This window comes from Temnothorax nylanderi, unplaced genomic scaffold (assembly GCF_030848795.1).
Source record: "Temnothorax nylanderi isolate EJ_2023f unplaced genomic scaffold, tnyl_v1.0 TNYL_tig0108_pilon, whole genome shotgun sequence".
Lineage (NCBI taxonomy): Eukaryota > Metazoa > Arthropoda > Insecta > Hymenoptera > Formicidae > Temnothorax > Temnothorax nylanderi.
The window spans coordinates 21,350-43,136 of NW_027249170.1; the positions used below are offsets into that span (position 1 = coordinate 21,350).

Here is a 21,787-nt window from a genome sequence, read left to right on the forward strand (position 1 = left end):
TAAGTAAAATATTTAATTTAAATATTAGTATATTTCGTCAAAACGTTGCTTTATGATTTAATAATTAAATTTATTGTTATTTAAAATTAATTTATATTATAATTTTTGTACTTAAAGTAATGGAGTTAGAAGAGTAGTGTGCGTTAGCGGTCGCGTGCGTTAGATATGTTTTGTTTAACTTGAATTAAATGCCTAATTAATTTTTTCATACCTTCAAAAACAAGTGAGACATAGGCTTTTAAGTTAGAAGGGAAATCCTGTATATGTATATACATATATAAATAATTATACAATGTTTAGTATCTGAATTAAATCTAAATTATGAAAGTACCTATATAAATTTCATGATAATCACAATTTTTTACGCTCTATAATAATTTTTGCGGACATTTAACGCTCTTTTTTCTTTTTTTTAAAAGGGTAATTTTGTGGTAATAATTCTTACAATATGGAAATTTTTTACGTTTGAATGTTTTACTTTGAATAAAATGGTAGAAGAAAATGACGAAATTATTTCAGCTTCATATGTATCATAGTTTATCAAGTCTTATGTGTTTTTTCAATTGTTATTTCATTACGAAGCATGTAATATTTAGGTGTAACGATTTTTCTAAACAACATCTTTTACCTTGAAAGATTCACTTTCATATGGGAAAGGGAAGATATAAGACATGCGTTCAATAGCTTTGATCATAGGATACCATGCCACATATTCTGTCTCCCACCATAGGTATCTCGTAAGTTCCAAAAATATAGAGGCATCAAGCTGGCCCGTTATGCTAAAGTAAAATGCATCGATGATTTGAGCACGATTAAGAACATGAATATTCTTATAATTTTTAGAATTGAGGTAACATGCAATTCTTCGCCAATTCTCAGTATCGTACTTGACACGATAATATCCTGTTAGAAAAAAAATTAATGTTATTGACTATTAAACCTTCTCCCGAAAAAGGGTAAAAGAGAGGTACCACGTGTATAAGTTCAATAGTTCAATAGTTTAAAGTGTTATATTTTTATCATTTATTATAATTATCTTTGATTCAGCCTTTTGTTTCATTGAAATACATGGCATCTATTACACACTTAAAAATTTCTTATGGAAATATACTCCGAAATATCATATATTTTTTAAGATATTTAGCTTTACAATCATAATTAAATACTAAATACTACTATAACAGTTTTTATCGAAATTATGTATAGCTATACTATATTCTTGAAATTATAGGTATATTTATAACGGTTATAATATTCAATATTTTGTAGATAATATCTAATACAATCAATTGATGTATATACTTTGTTCAAACATGCACTTAAAGCCTTTCTTATCTTTCTTTTAAAGAAGTAATTTTTAAAAGTTTATTAATGCAATACCTAACAATTTAATTATAATGTTCTTGAATAGACATTTATTGAACACAAGTATTCCAACAAAGTAGTTTCTTGCGTAAATGTGAATGTGCATCTGAATTAAACTTTAAAATAATATAATTTAAAGCTAACAGTAAAATATAAAAATAAAATTTTAAGTGAATCTACAGAAATGAATTCAATAACTTTAACTTTCATATTTGATTAGAGTTCTTTTTCTTCCTTATTGTTTCACTAGTTCTTAATTATATAAAATAATCGCAAAAATATTATTGAATAAGCAATATTTACCAGTTTGTTGCAAGTTTGATATTACCCAGCCATGTTTCAACTTCGAATCAAGTAAAGCATGTGTTTCTCCCGATTTAATATGAAAGTACTAGATAAATTATTAAAATTCATGTCCCATGACGTAGTAAATGTTGTAGGAATAATCCACCAAGTCTCTGAGGCATTTTCTGATATCGTCATAGTGAGATAAGTTTTATCCTTATAATCTAGAGTCCGTTCCGTTTCACGCATATGCGCGCATTTATCTATAGCATACGTAACATTTAAGGCCATCGCACACAAAATGCATAGCTTAGCATAAGCGTAGCATAAGACCGCTGGACCAATGAGCATCTTATGTAAATCAATATGGCGACTTTATGCTGGATGCTCATTGGTTTAGCGGTCTTATGTTACGCTTATGCTAAGCTATGCAATTTTGTGTGCGATGGCCTTTACTATAGAAAATGCGCGCATATGCGTGAAACGGAACGGACCCCTAGTGATACATTTAGAACAGGATAATAATTTCGAAATATCCAAGGATATATTATCTCTTTTATGTTCATTTTTGGTGATGTAAAGACTTCGTGTGTTTTATTATAAGCAGTTTGCATGGCAATCCAGAAATAATTCAGAGAAGCTGATCTAACAGAAATTTTGCAAAATTTAATTATATTGATACTAAGTGTATTACATATCATAACACATATTGCATACATCTTAGGAACTAAAATTTATTGTTTAATTTGTATGTTAAGACCTACTGTCATTTATATAATTTTAATTTATAAAAAGATAAAAAGTTATATGGAAAGTTCAATATGGAAGTTATACGGAAAAAGAGAGAAATAATTTATATGATACAATCTAATGTAACTCATACAAGAATAAATTCTAAGAAATATATACACTCGCTTAGAAATGTAGAAAGTTAAAAAATATGTAAATTAATTATTGCACGATAACATGATTCTATAGATATACAGTGGATCAAAAAAGTATTTGCACACCCAGTTGTCTTACAATAACTTTATTCGAAAGAATAATACATAATTACGAATTGTGTCCATAAGTAACTTATTACATATACTGTATGTAATAAATTACTTATGGACACAATTCGTACTTATGTATTATTCTTTCGAATAAAGTTATTGTAGAAAAACTGGATGTGCAAACACTTTTTTAATCCACTGTAATGTTATGAAGAGAAAATTATTAGAATATTTTTCAAATAAATTAAACATAGGAAAAATGTACGAAAAGAGAATTGATAAAAATAAATAAAGCAAAGATAATGATAAAGAAATTAAGAAGAAAATAATGATATGTAAGTTAGTAAAAAGTATAAAATAAAAAGTGAGAAAGGGTTAAAAATAGAAACAAAATATTCTTAAAAAATATTGTTTAGTAAAATAGGAAGAATGAATAAAAACAAATCACCAAAAATTGTCAATTAAAACCCAGAAAGAAAAGTAAATGGAATGAAAATTATGGACACGTGGAAAGAAAATAGAGGAAGAGATAAGAGATTCACATTCGAAGAGAAGGAAAATAATGTATTAATGCAAAAACAAAACATTTCTTGTTAATAAAACATAACAAATAAATGCAAGTTTGGTAGAAAGTTGAAGATAATATGAAGATAGGGCAATAAAAACAGAAATATATACTTACTATCTTTTTAAATATAAATCGATACCACCTCGAAACACCTGATCGCTCACTAGATGTTGCAACATGCGTAATATAGCAGGTGCTATGACAATTGACATTATAAAATAATTAGATGTAATTAAATAAAATTATTAACAGCAGAATAAAAAAATTTACGAGAATCATTTATTTTGAACAAAATTAATTTTTCATTTTATTCGGATACTTCTTTTTCATTACTTCAAGAAATTAATATTTAAATAAATTAAAGATAAATTTGATTAGTGTATGTCTTATTCATTCCTTTTTAACGTTCAAGAAGTTTCTAATTATTATTTAATTATATCAGGTACTTCTTTTTACATTACCTTTGATATAATAGGCAAAAGGAAAAATTGAATTGATATCAAAGATCGTGCTGTATTCTGATGACATACGAGATTCCACAATTTCTTGGCCTTCGAAGTAGAGAGATTCTTGGAGATCTCGGGCAACAAACAAATCTGACATGCGAGAGTCTGGAATAATCTAGAAATAAAAGCTTTCATGATGATGAGATTAATTATTAAATATTTAATTTAAGAAAATGCTCTAACTAGCAATGTGCAACAGCACCACTTGCATGCTGTTACTGCAGTTATTTTAATATTTTTTATTAAGTTTAAAAATATGTATAAACACTTTCAATGTAAGTATTTTACAATTTTGTAGATAGCATTAAGTGAAATAATATATTAGACATATAAGAAATTAACCTTATCAATGACATCCGATGTGAAAAGAACCGTAGCAATACCCTCTTTTGAATCCTCCTACTTTTATCTGAAATTTATCTGAAACTTTTATCTGAAACATTTTTCCAATAAACTAATGCTTTCTAAGATAATTGGAACTTTTGATACGCACACTATGTATTATTATGTTCATTCATAAATTCAATTGTAGCGTAAAAGAAAGTGTTATAAAAATTATACTAAACAATATATTATTTATTCATGTTAAGAACACGAAGAAATAAGATCTTTATAATAATAATAAATTGGTGGATGGCTAGAAAATAAACAAATAAAAAAGTCAAACATAATTTTCTGGAAAAATGTCTAAATGATTCCAATTTTATGTAATTATATGTAATTATGTATTCTATATTTAATAACTAAAGTTATTAAGATGTTCTTTATAACACTACAAAATATTTTAGTGTTATTTTCACGCATTCTTTATATCTAATAGTCTATTTATTAAATTTTTCATAATCGGTTAAAATACTCGAAATTTTTATAAGTAATTTAATTATTAATTTTTCTTTAATAATGCATATGTATGTGGTCTTATTAGTTTTAAATCTACTCACTCTTTATTTTCTTTCTCGTTTATAAACGGAATCTTGAAGAAACCACCCTTGATGGGATCATTCATATCAGATATGTTGCCCATAAATTCCATGTTTAGAAAATAATTACCAGGTGATAATTCATCGTCAAAATTAAACGTGATAACTTCCATTTTACCTAAAGAAAAATTCATACTAGCGATATGCTTGGTCTCTTCACGCATATTTTCAATTGTTGCTGTATTTTTAATTATATCCAAATATTTTGAGTGCAGGGATATCGCTTTTGTTTGTTTATAAATAATGATGCTGATATTGGATATACGCCGTGGAAGATATTCTTTTCAATGTCCACTTTTAACTTAATCTTATAATGCTTCGGTATTATATCATTCAGCAAGTGATAATTAATTTTGTCTTCAGTGTCAAATATCTCTTCAGGAAAAGAAGCCGACATAATAATTGTTTTAAGTAGTAATTCTAAAAATTCCATGACAATTTTCTAAACAGGTTTGATGGTGTTTATAGAAATGAACCTACATTAGAAGAAAAAAATATGAAATTTGTAGTAAATATTTGATATTTATAAAGAGAGGAAAACAATTTAAAATAATTTCGTAAGATATATTCCGTTACATGTACAATTAAGTTCGTGACGAGGAGTTTTTGAGGTTCATACGTTTATAAGACAGCATTAATAGACTTTTGTGCTAATAATTGTAAATCCAAAATTAAACTTTCTAATTTTAAAGTGTGCTGTTTAATATAACAAGTAGCAAGTAATCTAATTGTGCATGTAACTAATCACCGAAATGCAACAAATTTGGGATCTTTGAATGGAATAAGCAAAAAGCAATGGACAAGAATAATAAATGGCTTGTTTAGGGAATGCAAAATTTAATTCAATCTCAATACAAATCTGAAAATAAGGTTAACACGTAAATTTTAAGTATGGTCAGATAACACGATGATAAATATAATAATTTATTTTTGAGACCCAATTATTTCAAAATATTTAAGTGTAGCTAATGATTTAATAAAAAACTGTGTTTTCATATTTTGCGTGTTATAATATAGTTATATGAAATTGATTCAAAATATACTTATATAATAGAAAGATCTTACAAAATAATTTGATACTCAGAACTTACAATAATACAGATAAATTTGAAATTAACTGTAATTAATGCTTACCCGTTACAAATTATCGATACCAGAAGTTTATCTACAGAATCGCGACCTTCCGTCTCGAGAGATTATATTAAGAACTGAGGACGATGGTAATAAATGTTATAAATATATAGTGTCACAAGTTCTAAAGTCGTTAAAGTTGTGTTATTATCCGATAAATGTGAATATCGTTATATTGTTATTGAAGCTTACCACATATACAATTATATTTTTTAATAAATTAGTATACATATGTATAATAATGTATAATAAATATATATAATAATATATATATTTAAATTATTTCATAAACGGCAAAAAGATTGTTTTATATAAATGAAGATGTTCTGTAGATAGACTTCTGGTAATTCGTAACTGGTAAGTATTAATCACAGTTAATTTCAAATTTCACCTGTATCATTATTGTACGTTTCGAGTATCGAATTATTTTAAGATCTTCTAGGATTATATATATTTCGAATTAATCTCATACAACCGTACTTATAATACGCAAAATATAAAAGTTTCTTATTAAACCATTAACAATTTATAATAAAACTGACAATACCTATAAACATTTTGAAAAAATTGTCTCGAAAAAAATTATTACATTTATCTTGTTATCCGACCTTGCTTATATTTGAATATAAATAAAGATAAAAATAAAATTGAATATAGGTGTATAAAGATCTTTCTTATTGTAATAGTTTTTTCATTGTCATCGGATTCATTTCTGATATAGAGTTGAGGTAATTAAAATTTTATAAAACTAACAAAAGGAACTATACGGGGTGTCCTTTTCCATTTTTGATGCGGTTTTAATATATTTTGCTCTAGATCAAAGGATATATATTTTTATATATGTGCACAATCGCGTGTTTCGAAAATTTCGGAGCACAGATTGAAACGACGTACAACGTTGATACAGATATGTCTGACGCAAGCGACATATCTATTTAGATGTAATTTATATATATGCTTAATTTATAAATTCATAATACATCCATATACTATATCCATATACATATATGTATAAATCATTTTATAACATTGTGAATAGATTGTTAAATATAAATAAAGATGTTAAAATAAAAAAAATTATAATTATCTAATTCTAATGGCATTACAATTGGTTTTAAATACTTAACGCTTTCTTTTTAAAATAATGTCAATTTTATTATATTTGTATGTACATACTAATACACATTTATAAATGTATTTCCAATAAAGACAATATTAATGTTTAATACAAATTATTTAAAAAAATACTATGTTTAAATATATATTATTTCATATTCTATTGTTTTAGAAACAGTTTATTTCATATTAATTTAATCATTCCACAACTGTAAACAGTTTTATATTTCTGATAAACACACGAAAGTTTGGTTTCAAGTTTCCATTAACTTCACCAATAATAAGGAAATTAAAAAATTAATTTGATTAAAACAGTACTTATTTTATATTCAATAACCATGTTGTAAGCGGGGATAATGTAATCTTATGTAAATAAGGAGTCAATAATATAAAATACTTCATTGCAAGATTGCATATTATTATTGCATATTAGATTGTAGAAAAATATATGTAGAAGACATAAATCTTAGTAACAATATAACGATATTCGAATTTATCGGATAATAACATGACTTTAACGACTTTAGAAGGACTTGTGAGACTACGTATTTATTATAACGTTTATTGACATCATCCTCAGTTCTTAGTGATCTCTCGAGACGGAAAGGTCGCAATTCTGTAGATAGACTCGAGGATATACTTCTGGCAATTTGTAACTGGTAAGCATTAAGCCCCTTGCACAATGCCAGGCAACAGGCAATAGGAACAGGGAATAGAAATCAGAAATCATGTATAAATGCAGAATAAACAGTGACACAAGCAATAGACCCAGAGTTTCCGTCACGTTGAAAATTCTGTGCCTATTGCCTGTTGCCAACCAATCATAGTATTCGAATTTTTTAGGTTGTAATTAAAATTTTTTTGGTTATTTCCTGTTCCTATTGCCTGTTGCCTGGCATTGTGCAAGGGGCTTTAACCATAGTTAATATTTCAAATTTTACCAATATCATTGTGAATTCTGGAGTATCAAATCATTTTAAGATCTTTCTAGAATTATATATACATATAAAAGGGTAAACTTGTACAATCATACTTATAATACGAAAAATATAAAAATATAGTTATGTAATAAATCATTAACTACACCTAAGTATTTTAAAATAATGGCCTCGAAAATAAATTATTATATTTATTATGTTATCTGACCTTGCTTAAATTTTACGTGTTAATCTTATTGTTAGATTTGTATTGAATTTGAATTAAATTTTACAGTCTTTCCATAAACGAGTCATTTACTTCTTCTTTATTACATTTTACTTATTCCATTCAAAGATGCCAAATTTGTTGCATTTCAGTGATTATATGTAGTTAGTTTGCTATTTAATATATTGGACAACACATTTCAAAATTAGAAAGTTTAATCTCGGGCTTACAATTAGTGGTATAAAAGTCTGTTACTAACTGTCTTACATGTAATTCGAGCAAACTTAATAACAAATTCGTGCAAAATAATAAAAAAAATAACATGTCATAATTAACGTGGTATTTTGCGAGATGTTATATGTATATTAAATAAATATGTTGTTTCTTCTTGTACTAAATTTTTGAGATTTAGAAAACCTTGTGATTTTCTAAAGATTACCTACTCGAATGATAGCAACGAAGCAAACACGATTTAAAAAATTACGAATTATACTTAAGGTATACCACAAAATACGTGATAAAAAAATTATCTATTTTTTTCAACTCGATTAAATACTTGTAATACACACTTGTTGGAGTTAAAACGAAGAGAGGGTCGTGGAAACAAAATAATCAATCTCATTTGTACAATCACAGAATAAGTCTTTATTTTATCACGATAGTTTATTATATTACGAGATCTGTACAATAAGGCCCAGTTTCATTAACGTCGATTAACTGTAACCTTCGATTAAACTCACTCTTCGTCTCTTTCTAAGGGGGACAGTTGGAAAGAGACGAAAAGTGAGTTTAATCGAAGGTTACAGTTAATCGACGTTGGTGAAACTGGGTCTAAAAGGTGTAACGTTTGAACTAAACTGAGGGGCAGAGAAAAGCGATGTATATAGAATAAACTGACGTGTACATGCTGTTATTTATCGCGCTTAATCAAAATACAAATTACAGTACATAATTACAAAGTACAGTAAGCATAGCATTAAACCGCACGAATCTCAAAAATACCTCGTCATAAACTTAATCGTACACGTAACGGAACATACATACAAAATTGTTATAATGTTTTCCTCTCTTTACAAATATTTACTAAATTTCATGTTTCTTTTTCTTCTAACCTAGGCTCATTTTTACAAACACCACTGAACCTGTTTAGAAAATTGTCATGGAATTATTAAAATTGCTGTTTAATATAATGTTCATTATGGCTTTTGTTTCTAAAAAAATGTTTATTACTGAAGTTTGCGCCAATATTTATTACCGCTTGCCGAATAATACAATACCGAAGGATTATGAGATTAAGTTAAAAGTGGACGTTGAAAAGAATATCTTCCATGGCAAATCTACTGTCAGCATCATTATTTACGAACAAACTCGTACGATACATTTGCACTCAATATATTTGAATATAACTACAAAGGGAACAACAATTAAAAATATTGATATGCGTGAAAGGACCAAGCATATCGCACGTTCAAATCATATTTCATATTTGAAGGAAATGGAAGTTATAGTGATTTATTTTGACTATGATCTAATACCTGGTAATTATACTCTGAATATGGAATACATGGGTATCATATCCGATATGAGTGGCTCCGATATAGGTGGTTTCTTCAAGACTCCGTTTATAAATGAAATAAGAGATAGAAAGTGAGTAGATTTAAAACTATAACATGAACATGTTCATGTTAACATACATGTTTATTATTAAACGAAAATTAATAATTAAATTGTTTATATTTAAATGTTAACTATTTTAATCGATTATAAGAAATTTCATAAATATGCTATTAGATATAAAGAATGCGTGAGAAAAACACTTTGAAATATTTTAGAGATTTATAAAATCATAATAACTTCAGTTAAAGATAGGGCAAAAATGTAATCGGAATTATTTAGACATTTTGCAGAAAATTACATCTTGCATTTGACTTTTTTCATGACATTTTCATTGACTTGCCATCCATAATTATATTATCATTGTACAGATTTTATTCCTTCATGTTTTTAACAGTATATTGTTTAGTAGGTATAGTTTTTGTAACACTTGATTTTACGGTACAAATAAACAAATGAGTGCACATATTTAATGTATTATAGGTAATTGATTAACAACAAAGGTTCTTTTATCTTAATCCAAGTGCTTATATTTGTTCATATTTTTAATTTAGATGATACAAGTAAGCAAGTTTCAAATTTAAACCGTAGAAATATCAGATATTGTAAGATGTGCTAATCATTATATTTATATACAATTTCAATATTTCAAAAGCAATCGTAAATTTTGTATTACGTACATATATTTTATGCGTAAAGGACCCTGCACTAAACATCATGAAAATGAGCCCCGACGAAAACGACTAAATTTGAAATATGTTGTACTTTTTGGGTCAATGAATAAATATTTCCTCAGGCAAAATGTAAAAAAAATGGACAGTTTCGTCATCTCAACCCTTCAAATATATAAAATTGTAATTAATCCTTAAAAGCCTGAGGTCAGACCATATAATGATAACCGCATTGATCCGAAAGTGATATCTTTGCTGGTTAAGGATTAATTACAATTTTATATATTTGAAGGATTGAAATGACGAAACTGTCCATTTTTTTTACATTTTCCCTGAGGAAATATTTATTCAGTGACCTAAAAAGTACTACATATTTCAAATTTAGCCATTTTCGCCGGGGCCCATTTTCATGATATTTATAGTGCGGGGTCATCCTTTTATATTACATTGCATACTATAGAAACATTGTTAGATATTGTATATATTATAGTATAGTACACTCTTTAATAGAATAATATATCGATATAAATTAATAATAAAAAATGCACACAATAATATTATAAAAAAATATTATTTTTTTATCGTAACATATAAACGTATTTCGTTGCTCCTATGCCACATATTAATACTAACGCATATTAATAATTTATTATTATTGAAAACATTGTTAAAACTCATAGATGGTTCGTCACAACACATAATTCGGCTACTGGAATAAGACGAACGTTTCCATGTTGGGATGAGCCAAGAATAATGGCTAGATTTAAAATTATCGTACAGCACCATAGAAATTACACGGCTTTATCTAATACGTTTGGTTATACGAGAGAAGTCGATGTTAATGATGGCATTGTACAAACATATTTTGAAGAAACTCCTGCAATACCCATTTATCTCGTAGCTATAGTGTTGTGCAATTTGCCTTATACAAATATATTTGAGAACTTGAGAGACAGGCAACAATTTAAAATGAATGTGATCTTGAGAAGCAGGTCACTATTTATACATGATGATTTAATATTCGCACGTCACGTCATTGCAAATATTACGCGCTATTTCCAAGACAAATGGAGGCAATTGAGGGTGTTTCCAACGCAAGAACATGTCGCGGTTCCAGGCTTGATAGATGACGGCATGACGACAAAGTGGCGACTTATATTTTACAGGTAAATATGATTAGATATTTTTCACCAACAATTAAACATCCATAACAGATAATATTATTTTTACTCCTTACAACTAAATAATTTAAATATTTATATATTTTTATTGTTAAACTGGTTTCATTACATGTATACATATATAATGTATAGTGATACATAACCGTGCTATATAAATTTTGTTTCTACACTGAGAGCCCCATTTTGTTGAATCAACTAAACCGCTTGTTTGGATATGAGCAAATAAATTTTTTAGTTAATATAACAAAAAATTTAATTAACACAACAAAAAATTAAGTTACGTAACAATTTAGTTAATACAACAACAAAAAGTTTGTTTGAAATAAGTATAATGTTACAAAAACAAACTTTTTTGTTATATTAACTAAATTGTTATATAACTTAATTTTTTGTTGTGTTAACTAAATTTGTTGTCATATTAACTAAAGAATTTGTTTTCCCATATCCAAACAAGCGGTTTAGTTGATTCAACAAAATGGGGCTTTCAGTGTAAAAAAAAACAAATTTATTTTATAACCAAAATGATAAATTTACTAACATAATTTTAGTACAAAATATACATTCGTTTTATTTAGTTGATTAATTACAATATAAAAGGAGTCATGTCTATTAAAAATGTTCTTCTTTTATATTCACTTATGTATAAATTTTAGAGAAAAGACTGACTGCTGATTCTAAGACTCAGTGAAATATCGAGACTTTCAGTGTTGAAGGTACTTTCGATATTCATCGATGACATACATGCCACAATAGATAAGTGGTTTGTGGTTGTTTAAAAAAATATGTGACAATACAAGATTTTTAATAATTATAGAACATTTTTAATAGTTAGGATTATTTTTGTATAATAATTGGCCCATTTATTTTAACAATTTTGTATATATGCTATTATCTTACAGCAATAACAGATATTTGATAAAAGTTGTAAATAAATTTTTTAAAATATATTTGATATTTCTTGCGAACATTTTGCTAGGAATTGTGGTAGGCTCAAACATAATCATACTATTTAAAGTATAAACAAAGGAAAGTTGTATATAAGATTTTAAATATATTTTTTTGTAAAGTTACATATTAAGATTAATGTCTATTTTCTTTTATAAATTGTGTAAATAAATTTATGTTTTTAAATAAACATATATTATACAACCTTTCCTCATATCTCTTAAAATAAAATAATCGCCTATCTAACAATTCATTCTGAATTACATTAAGTATAAGTAATATTAAAATGAAGATAATTATGATATAATAAAATTAAAAAAGCGATAAATAAGGCGACAAGATAATACGATAATTATAAATGATTTTCAGAGACGAAGATATTATTTATGATGAGATGAAAGATAATATTGCCCGCAAAATGGAAATAGCGTGTTTAATCGGACGTAAAATAGCACGACAATTGTTAAATTCTGAGACAAGTCCATCGTGGTGGAACCACTTCTGGTTAAATGAGGGTATTGCTGGGGTTCTTTTTACATCAAAAATCATTGATAAGGTTAATTGCTCATACATCTCTTATATTATTTTACTAAAAAATGGAGTGTACACTTAGAACTAGGATTCCTGAAATCTCTCCCAAAATAATACTGGGAGAGATTTCAGGAATCTTTGTTCTAAGTGTTTTTAATGCTATCTACAAAATTGTAAAATACTTACTTTAAAAATGTTTGAGCATACTTTTAAGCTTAATGAAAAATATCAAAATACTACAGTAACAGTGTACAAGTGGTGCATATTATTAGTTAAAGCATTCTCTCAAATTAAATATTCCATGATTACTCTCATCGTCATGTAAGCTTTTGTTTCTAGATTATTCCAAATTCTCGCATGTCGGATTTGTTTGTTGTCCAAATTCTGCAAGAATCTCTCTATTTAGACGGCCAAGGAATTATGAAACCTCTTACACTGTGGAAACGCAAAGGCATCATGATATCTGATATTAATTCAATTTTCTCTTTCTCCTATTATATTAAAGGTAATATAAAAAAGTACATGATATAATTAAATAAAATTTAGAAAATTCTTAAACTATAACCAAATGATAACCAAATCCATCTTCAATTTACTTATATTAGATATGGAAATGTTAATTTCTTAAAGTAAAATGGAAAAAATGTATAATGTACAAATAAACTGCATAATTAACTTTTTTTTTTAATAAATGGTTTTTACAAATTTTTCATTGCTGTTAATAAATTTAGTTAACTACATCTAATTATTTTATAACGTTATTTGTTATAGCACCTGCTATATTGCGCATGGTGCTACATATGGTGGGCGAACAAGTGTTTTGGAATGGTATCGAAATATATTTAAAAAAACAGTGAGTATATATTTCTGTTCTTATTGCTCTATATCTATATTGTCTTCAAGTTTTCCCCAAACTTGTATTCATTTATATTTATTTCTGTACCATTAACAAAAAACGTATCTTTTTTGGATTCAATTACTTTTACTTCTCGTCGAATGTGATTCACTTCCCAGATATCAGAATAATGTCTAAAGACATCTTAATGACGTTTTATTGACGTTAGGAACGTCATTACTCTGCTACCTGAGTTATTATCTCTTTTCTTTCCACATGTCCATAACTCCGAGCTAATTTTTATTTTTGTTCTTGTTTTGGTTTTATGTTGACGATTTTTGATTATTTGTTTGATTAAATCTTCCTATTATACTACTTCCTACTATTTTTATTCAATAATAGATTTAAGAATTTTTTGTTTTTATTTTGTTCCCTCTGTTATTTTTTACTTCTTTTACGTTTTTTACTAACTTACATTTCAATATTTTCTTCTAATTTCTTTATTATAATCTTTGCTATTATTTATCTTAATGTATTTTTTTGTTTTTTTTATGTTCAACTTATTTCAAAAATATTCTGTTTATTTTCCTTTCGTTACTTAATATCTAATCATGATTTCAATATTAATGTAATATGTTAATAACTCACGTAAACTTTCTTTACTTTTTACATCACTGAGTAAGTGCATATTTTTCTTAGAATTCCATCTTAAACAAGTTATATTAGATTGTATGTGTCATGTAAATTAGTTCTATCTTTTTCCCTATAACTTTTTATTTTTTTGCAAGTTAGAATTATATAAATTGACATCAGCTGCCAACATACAGAAATAAATAACCAACAAATTTTACTTTTTATGTAATATGTTTGTAATAACTATATGTGTTGTAATATACTGTGTCAACGTGATAAAATTTTGCGAAATTTCTATTAGATCAGCTACTTCGAAAGATTTCTGGGCTGCCATGCAAACTGCTTATAATAAAACATCAGCACTTATATCATCAAACATTAACATAACACAGATAATATATCCTTGGACAACACGAAGTCATTATCCTATTCTAAATGTAACATGCGATAAGAATGAAAACTCTTTTATCATAAGGTTGAAAAATCTATCCGAGACATGGAGAATACCTTTGACATTTACTAGGCAATCGAAAATCACTTTTGATACTTCTCCTTCTATAGTTAGATTAAAAGATAAGTTCAATATACCTGTGCCTTTAAAAGATGACTGGATAATATTAAACTTGCAACAAAGTGGTAAGTATTTTGAATAATTATTTTCTTGTATCTTCGCATTTACTTCTTAACTTGCTAGATATAGCAAGTTAATGTAAGAATTTGCTACATCTAGCAACAAAAGCTAGTCAATTTGCTATAGTAAATGTAGCATTGATAATATTATATTATCAATATATTAAATATGCTTATATGCCATTTTTTCTTATTTAATTTAAATCCAGTTTATGAAAAATATGTTATATTATATAAATTTAAATTTGTAATGCATGTAATGTAAATGCATGGTGACTTCGACAGCAGAATAATGATTAATTAAAGTATAGATTAGATCAAATAAATATTTGTTATTGTTTAAAAATATTTTTAGCTTTCAAGTTCTTCGTGTTAATTATTTTTTTATTTTAATAACATATTCTTTTCGTGTCACCAATTATTTTCTTCGATTTTTATTCTTTGGCTTATATGTTTCTTAAGATTCTAGGCTTTATATTTATGTCACAGAGCGAATATATTATATTTTATCGGATAGAATATTTTAATGTCAACATATAGTAATTAAACATACATTTTATTTCAGCTGCCGCAATTAGATTAGTACTTTCTTAGGAAAAATAGATTTAAACGATAAGTTTATAATATTTTTGTCACGTTAAATATATTTGCTCAAAATTATGATGTGTTTTCTTATGATGTTAAGTCTATTTTTATATAGCAAAATGCTTTTATAATACTTTTAAAGTATCTAATTACACTATTTTTAAACTTAGAGCATTTTAATAGTCATATCATGTTTCTTCTTATCCTTCAACTTTTTATAAGTAATATACAATTCAATTAATATGTACACTTTATTGAACTTATGCACATGATGGCACCTTTCTTTTACCTGTTTTTTTTCGGGGGAAGGTTTAATGGTCAATAATATTAATTTATATTATTACAGGATATTATCGTGTCAACTACGATACTGAAATTTGGCAAAGAATTGCATGTTACCTGAAATCTAAAAACTATAAAAAAATTCATGTTCTTAACCGTGCTCAAATCATCGATGATGCATTTTATTTTACCACGACGAGCCAGCTCAATGTCTCTATATTTTGGGAACTTACGAGTTACCTAGGGCAAGAGACAGAATATGCGGCATGGTATCCTATGATCAAAGTTCTTGAACGCATATCTTACATCCTCCCTTTTTCAAATGAAAGTGAATATTTTAAGGTAAAAGATGTTGCTAAAAAAAATTGTTATATCTAAACATTATATACTTTGTAATGAAACAACAATTGTGACGTAAGATTTAATAAAATATCCCAGTAAATAAAATGTTAGCAACATGCATGCAGATTGGCAGCATAAGACCCCGCACAAACCTTATGGAAAATTGCACGGAGTACAAAACTATTATTAATGGTACAAATTAATACAAAATGGAAACTAATTTGTACCACTATTAATAATTTTATATAATCAACAAGTAATCTGATAGGTCTTGCTAGCTTGATAGATATCAGAGGTGTCCGGTACTTTTCTCGCACACGATCACACGTGGGTAGCGTGACAACGCCCGGAGTGGTGGAGTAGCGCGCTCTCTGCCTCTGCCGAGAACTTTTATTTTTTCAGTTCACAAATTAATAAATAAAAAATTAAACAATTTTCAAATTGCTTCATGGATTAAAATTCAGAGTAAAGAACAGGGCAAGAAAAGCCGTAACAGAATGTTCGTGTTAAATTATTATTTTTAATAGACAATTATTCCAACCATAGTAAACTGCGCGCCGACAAATCGTCAGACTTGAAACACAATTTTGGTTGGAGTAGTAAAATCCCCTCTCACCCCTCCCCCCTAATTAAATCGTTACGATTTAATTTATGATGCTAAGCATCTAAGAACTGTGTTTCAAGTCTAACGATTTGTCGGCGCACAGTTTACTATGATTGGAATAATTGTCTGTTAAAAATAATAATTCAACACGAACATCTTGTTACGACTTTCCTCGCTCTATTCTTCACTCTAAATAAAAATTAAACGTTTGACTAAGAATAGTACACGGGATCAGATTGATGCAGTTGATTCTGGGTAACGCCAAGTACATAAAATTTCGGCCTTTAAACGGCCGCCATTTTGAATGGGGCTATCGTAGCGACTAAAACTGGTGGGATTTTGTCTTTAAAAGACCTTTCAAATATGCCCTCACTTGACCCTGAGTGCCTTTTAAAATTTTTAACTCCCATCTCGCACCCGCGCACCTGGGGATGAGAGATGATTGACGTTCATGCTAAAAGATAGCTTCTTTGAAATATTGAACACGTATTTTACCGTTTTTCAATATTTTTATTTTTACAAAAGTTATTTGGGGATTTCCACACTTTTGATAAACTTTGTATAATAATTTTAAAAAAATCAAACAATTTTCTAATTATGTTAAATCTATTTTTTTAAATTGTATTCTTAGTCCTAGAACACCACACTGGGTGTAGCACACCCATGTTTGTTTTAATAATGCCCGATGTTCTTACGATATAGTGAAAGTTAGAGAATCGAAGTGGTAAGGTAAATAAACTTTTGTTCTCTTTCCACAATTACCCATGCTGCCGTTTAGTAGACGTATGGCTACACCCAGTTGGTAGATGGGATTAACACGGTGTGGTGTTTTAGGGTTAACTACACGTATATGTTCGCATGTTACATAACGTTCTTCGAGAAAATCAATAACTCAATAAAAAATTTTTATAATTTTACAATGTTTAGACGATGATACTCGAACAATTAAAATCGCTTCTTGGAACAATAAAATACTCAGACGAATCAAACGAAAGTTATTCAATGGAATGTTTAAGGCAAGAAGCTGTAAAATGGGCATGCGTTCTCAATGATTCTAGCTGCAAAACAATGGCCTTGAATAAACTACAACAGCACTTAACAGACGGGTAATTTACGCTTAAATGTTCTTTATTAACCATACATTTACATTACTTACAATGCTTGATAGAGCATTTTATACAAATATTTGAAATATACATGTAAGATTCTCTAAACTAAATTTTATAACTCGTCTTTTCAGATTTCAAATCTCGCCGGGGTGGAAGAAATGGACATATTGTAATGGTTTATCGATAGCTAATAAAACTGATGTTATAAAAAGTGTATATCATCTGTACACATATAAATATGAAACTCTATTCCAAAGAGAATCAAAAAATTTAGAATTCCTGGCTTGTTCTAAACATTTTTACATAAATTCCATCATCATGAAATCAGAATATTATGAAGAATATTTTAAAGAGATGTTTGAAGATATGAAGATAAGAAAAGAGCCTATTAATAATATTAACATTTTTCATTACAATGTTGAAAAACATGCAAGAGATAACTTAGTACTTGATCATATATTAGAAAATTGGGAGAGAGCAAAACCCATGTAAATTATTTTCTTCCGTATAAATATATTCTGGTTGTAATCATGAAAACATATCGTATATGTATACGAATTAAGAATCATTTGTTTTACTTTTACAGAGAAATTAGTACAACTATAGCATTAATTGATATTATAAACCACGTATATTCTAAGGAACAACTTGATAAGGTAATATTTACGTTATTTCAACTTACATGTTATCTTTCGATTTTATTAAGCTTACATATTTTTGTGTATTCTCAGTATAATCTATTTATCGTGACAGAATAAGTTTGTAAAAAATAACTTAAAAAACTACAGCCACAAGTGTATATTCTATATGAGACTAGTATTATTTTATGGATATATTGAATAGTAAAATAATCTGTGTATGTTTTAGATGTCGGAATTTGTAAGGAACATGAAGATTGAATCACTGTTAGAACTCACTGTTTCTCCTAATCAGTCCTTTAACTCAAAATTATTTAGCGAGGTAAAAATTTATACAGGGTGTACCAGACCACTTGTCCCACCCGATTTTTTCGTAAATGTTAAGCCTTATATTCTATCCGAGGAATCGAATGATGGTATTTTCGTTTTCCGGAACTGATTGGGAGTAGTGACTACTACGGTCAACTCTATTGTATTTAGATTTTTAATGGAAACATATGTCGTGTAGTGTATCGTTGGATAGATCTTAAAAAAAGAAACATCTTTTATTGGAACATAATCACGACATCTTCAACCGTTGAGGAGAAACAACTGGAAAACTGAATGGTGATGGTATCGTAATAATAATGAACTTTCGTATCCGAAACAAAAAATATTACTTTTATTAAGCCTTACAAATGTTCAATATGTCTTCCATCTTATTTTAAACAAAAAAGGATTCTGTCTTTGATTGTTCGAGAAACATGCCGATCGCTAAACGTGATGCAAAAGTCCTTCGAGCTATAGATAACATCAGAAACAGAATCCGTTTTTATTTAAATCAAGACGGAAAGCACATTTGTGAGGTTTAATATAAGTAATATTTCTCATTTCAAATACGAAACTTCGTTATTATTGCGACACCATCATCATTCAGTTTTCCAGTCGTTTCTCCACAACGGTTGGAGATATCGCGATTATGTTCCAATAAAAAATGTTTCTTTTTTTCAAGATCTATCCAACGATACTTTACACGACATATGTTTCCATTCAAAAATTTAATGTTGAGCTCAGTAGCCACTACTTCTGGTCAGCTCCAGAAAGCGAAAGTACCCTCATTCGTTCTTCGAATAGGATATGGGGCCTAGTATTTCTCCCCAATTTTCTCTCACCGTTTACAAAAAAATCGGGTGCGACGGGTGGTCTGATACATCCTGTATATATAAATTTGAAAGTATTACACATTTACAAAAAAACATGTCATCAACATTTATTATTAAACTTGTGCAACTCTGTATATCACACACTCAAACTTGATTACACATATATGACACATATATACATATATGACATACATATAATTCTCAACACAAAATTTATTCTCCTATCTAATTATGTAACATAATTATTATTTTAAATTTAATTAATTTTGCTAAATCACGAACGCAAACATATGCATGTGTACACATATACATGGGCACGTAATAGGTATACATGCAATATATTTTGTAGCCGCATTAAACCTGCAAAAATTGTAAATATTATCTCTTATAATTCCAAAATCACTTATTTGTTGACAACATGTGGAATAAATTATTAATTTATTTGTAATATATTAATAATTTAAAATTATTTTATAGATCCGTGAATGTATTAGAAACAGCGCACCTAAACTAATTTCGGATATTGACAAAAAGATTGATGTACGTTTGTCTCAAATCGAGAATCAAAAAAACACTTTCATTTCCGTGTTTGGAAACAATTCAACCGGCCGAAAAATAGAAGACTGCAATGCTTGAATCATATTGTATTCAACTACATCTAAAACGTAAAGTAAAGCAACAGAATTATGGATTTTTTTAAAAATTGTCATCAAACATTTCTATATATCTCTTATGCTACTCCATTATTCATTCGGATTTATATATTGTTTATTCATTGTCCATTATATATGAATTTTATAGTTACTCCTATGTTGACATAGAATATCTTAAATATTATTGTAAGAGTTACCAGTTATTTTAATATATATATATACATGTACATACATATATATTTATATGTGTGCGTATGTATATAAATATAATTTATTGTTTAATGTAATAACTTCTACAAATACATATATTGGTGCATATATAATAAAATTGGTAATAATACAATTAATACAATTAATAAATATAATAATATTAATAGGTTATTTATATTACTAATGTATTATGTTAATACATATTATTATATATTTTAGTCAATAATAATATACAATTATTGATGTATTAATGTAATAAATATATGATTATTATATCAATAGTACAATAAAGTATTAATAAAATATTAATAATATATATTAACACATTATCTTATTATGCAATATTCAGTTTAAAAAACCGAATATCTATTTTTAGTTTTAATATTTTTAATTTTACAATAATATTTATGATATATTATTTAAATTAAATTGTATTTTTTTATGTTAGGAATTTAATTTTTTATATTAATATTACACACTTTCTTTTTATTCATATTTATAATTTATGTAATATATTAATTTTTGGCATTTTTATATATAGTGTTCGAAAATGTAATGTGTGTGTGTTTATTTCTGATTTATACAATAAAGTATTTTATTCTTATGCTATACAGCTTCTTTCTTTTTGTAATGGTCTTTTCTTTATCATCTGATTCATCTCTTATGGTATAGAGTTGAGATAGTTAAAATTTTATACAACTGACAAAAGGAACTATAGGGGGTGTCCTTTTCCATTTTTAATGCGTTTTTAATATATTTTGCTCTAGATCAAAATAAAAGATATATATTTTTATATATGTGCACAATCACATGTTTCGAAAATTTTAAAGCCACTAATTGAAACAATGTACAACGTTCATACAGATATGTCTGATGCAATCGACATATCTATTTAGATGTAATTTATATATATGCTTAATTTATAATATTCATAATATATCCATGTATGTATAAATTATTTCATAACATTGTGAATAGATTGTTAAATATAAATAAAAATGTTAAAATAAAAAAAATTATAATTATCTAATTCTAATGGCATTACAATTGGTTTTAAATACTTAACGCTTTCTTTTTAAAATAATGTCAATTT

The 21,787-nt window shown here is 27.1% G+C and overlaps 1 protein-coding gene across 2 annotated transcripts; it reads left to right on the plus strand.

Annotated features, from left to right (window-relative positions):
* Positions 1 to 7,536: 7,536 nt before the first annotated feature.
* Positions 7,537 to 20,738, plus strand: LOC139775935 (aminopeptidase N-like). Of its 2 annotated transcripts, XM_071712311.1 has the most exons (13): positions 7,537 to 7,605; positions 9,206 to 9,736; positions 11,055 to 11,540; positions 12,870 to 13,056; positions 13,371 to 13,536; positions 13,803 to 13,884; positions 14,801 to 15,135; positions 16,061 to 16,338; positions 17,870 to 18,048; positions 18,183 to 18,539; positions 18,638 to 18,707; positions 18,919 to 19,011; positions 20,309 to 20,738. In XM_071712311.1, exons 2-13 carry the CDS (start codon positions 9,249 to 9,251, stop codon positions 20,465 to 20,467), a joined length of 2,880 nt encoding a protein of 959 aa, XP_071568412.1. In that variant the 5' UTR covers positions 7,537 to 7,605; positions 9,206 to 9,248; the 3' UTR covers positions 20,468 to 20,738. The 2 variants fall into 2 exon arrangements, with proteins under 2 accessions (XP_071568412.1, XP_071568413.1); XM_071712312.1 differs by lacking the exon at positions 9,206 to 9,736.
* The last annotated feature ends 1,049 nt before the right edge of the window (positions 20,739 to 21,787 follow it).

Excerpts from the sequence above, each read along its gene's own strand:
- LOC139775935 (XM_071712311.1), top strand. The coding sequence starts at position 9,249 with ATGGAATTATTAAAATTGCTGTTTAATATAATGTTCATTATGGCTTTT. Across the intron at positions 11,541-12,869 it reads TGGCGACTTATATTTTACAG|AGACGAAGATATTATTTATG; the intron begins GTAAATATGATT and ends AATGATTTTCAG. Across the intron at positions 13,057-13,370 it reads CATCAAAAATCATTGATAAG|ATTATTCCAAATTCTCGCAT; the intron begins GTTAATTGCTCA and ends TTTTGTTTCTAG.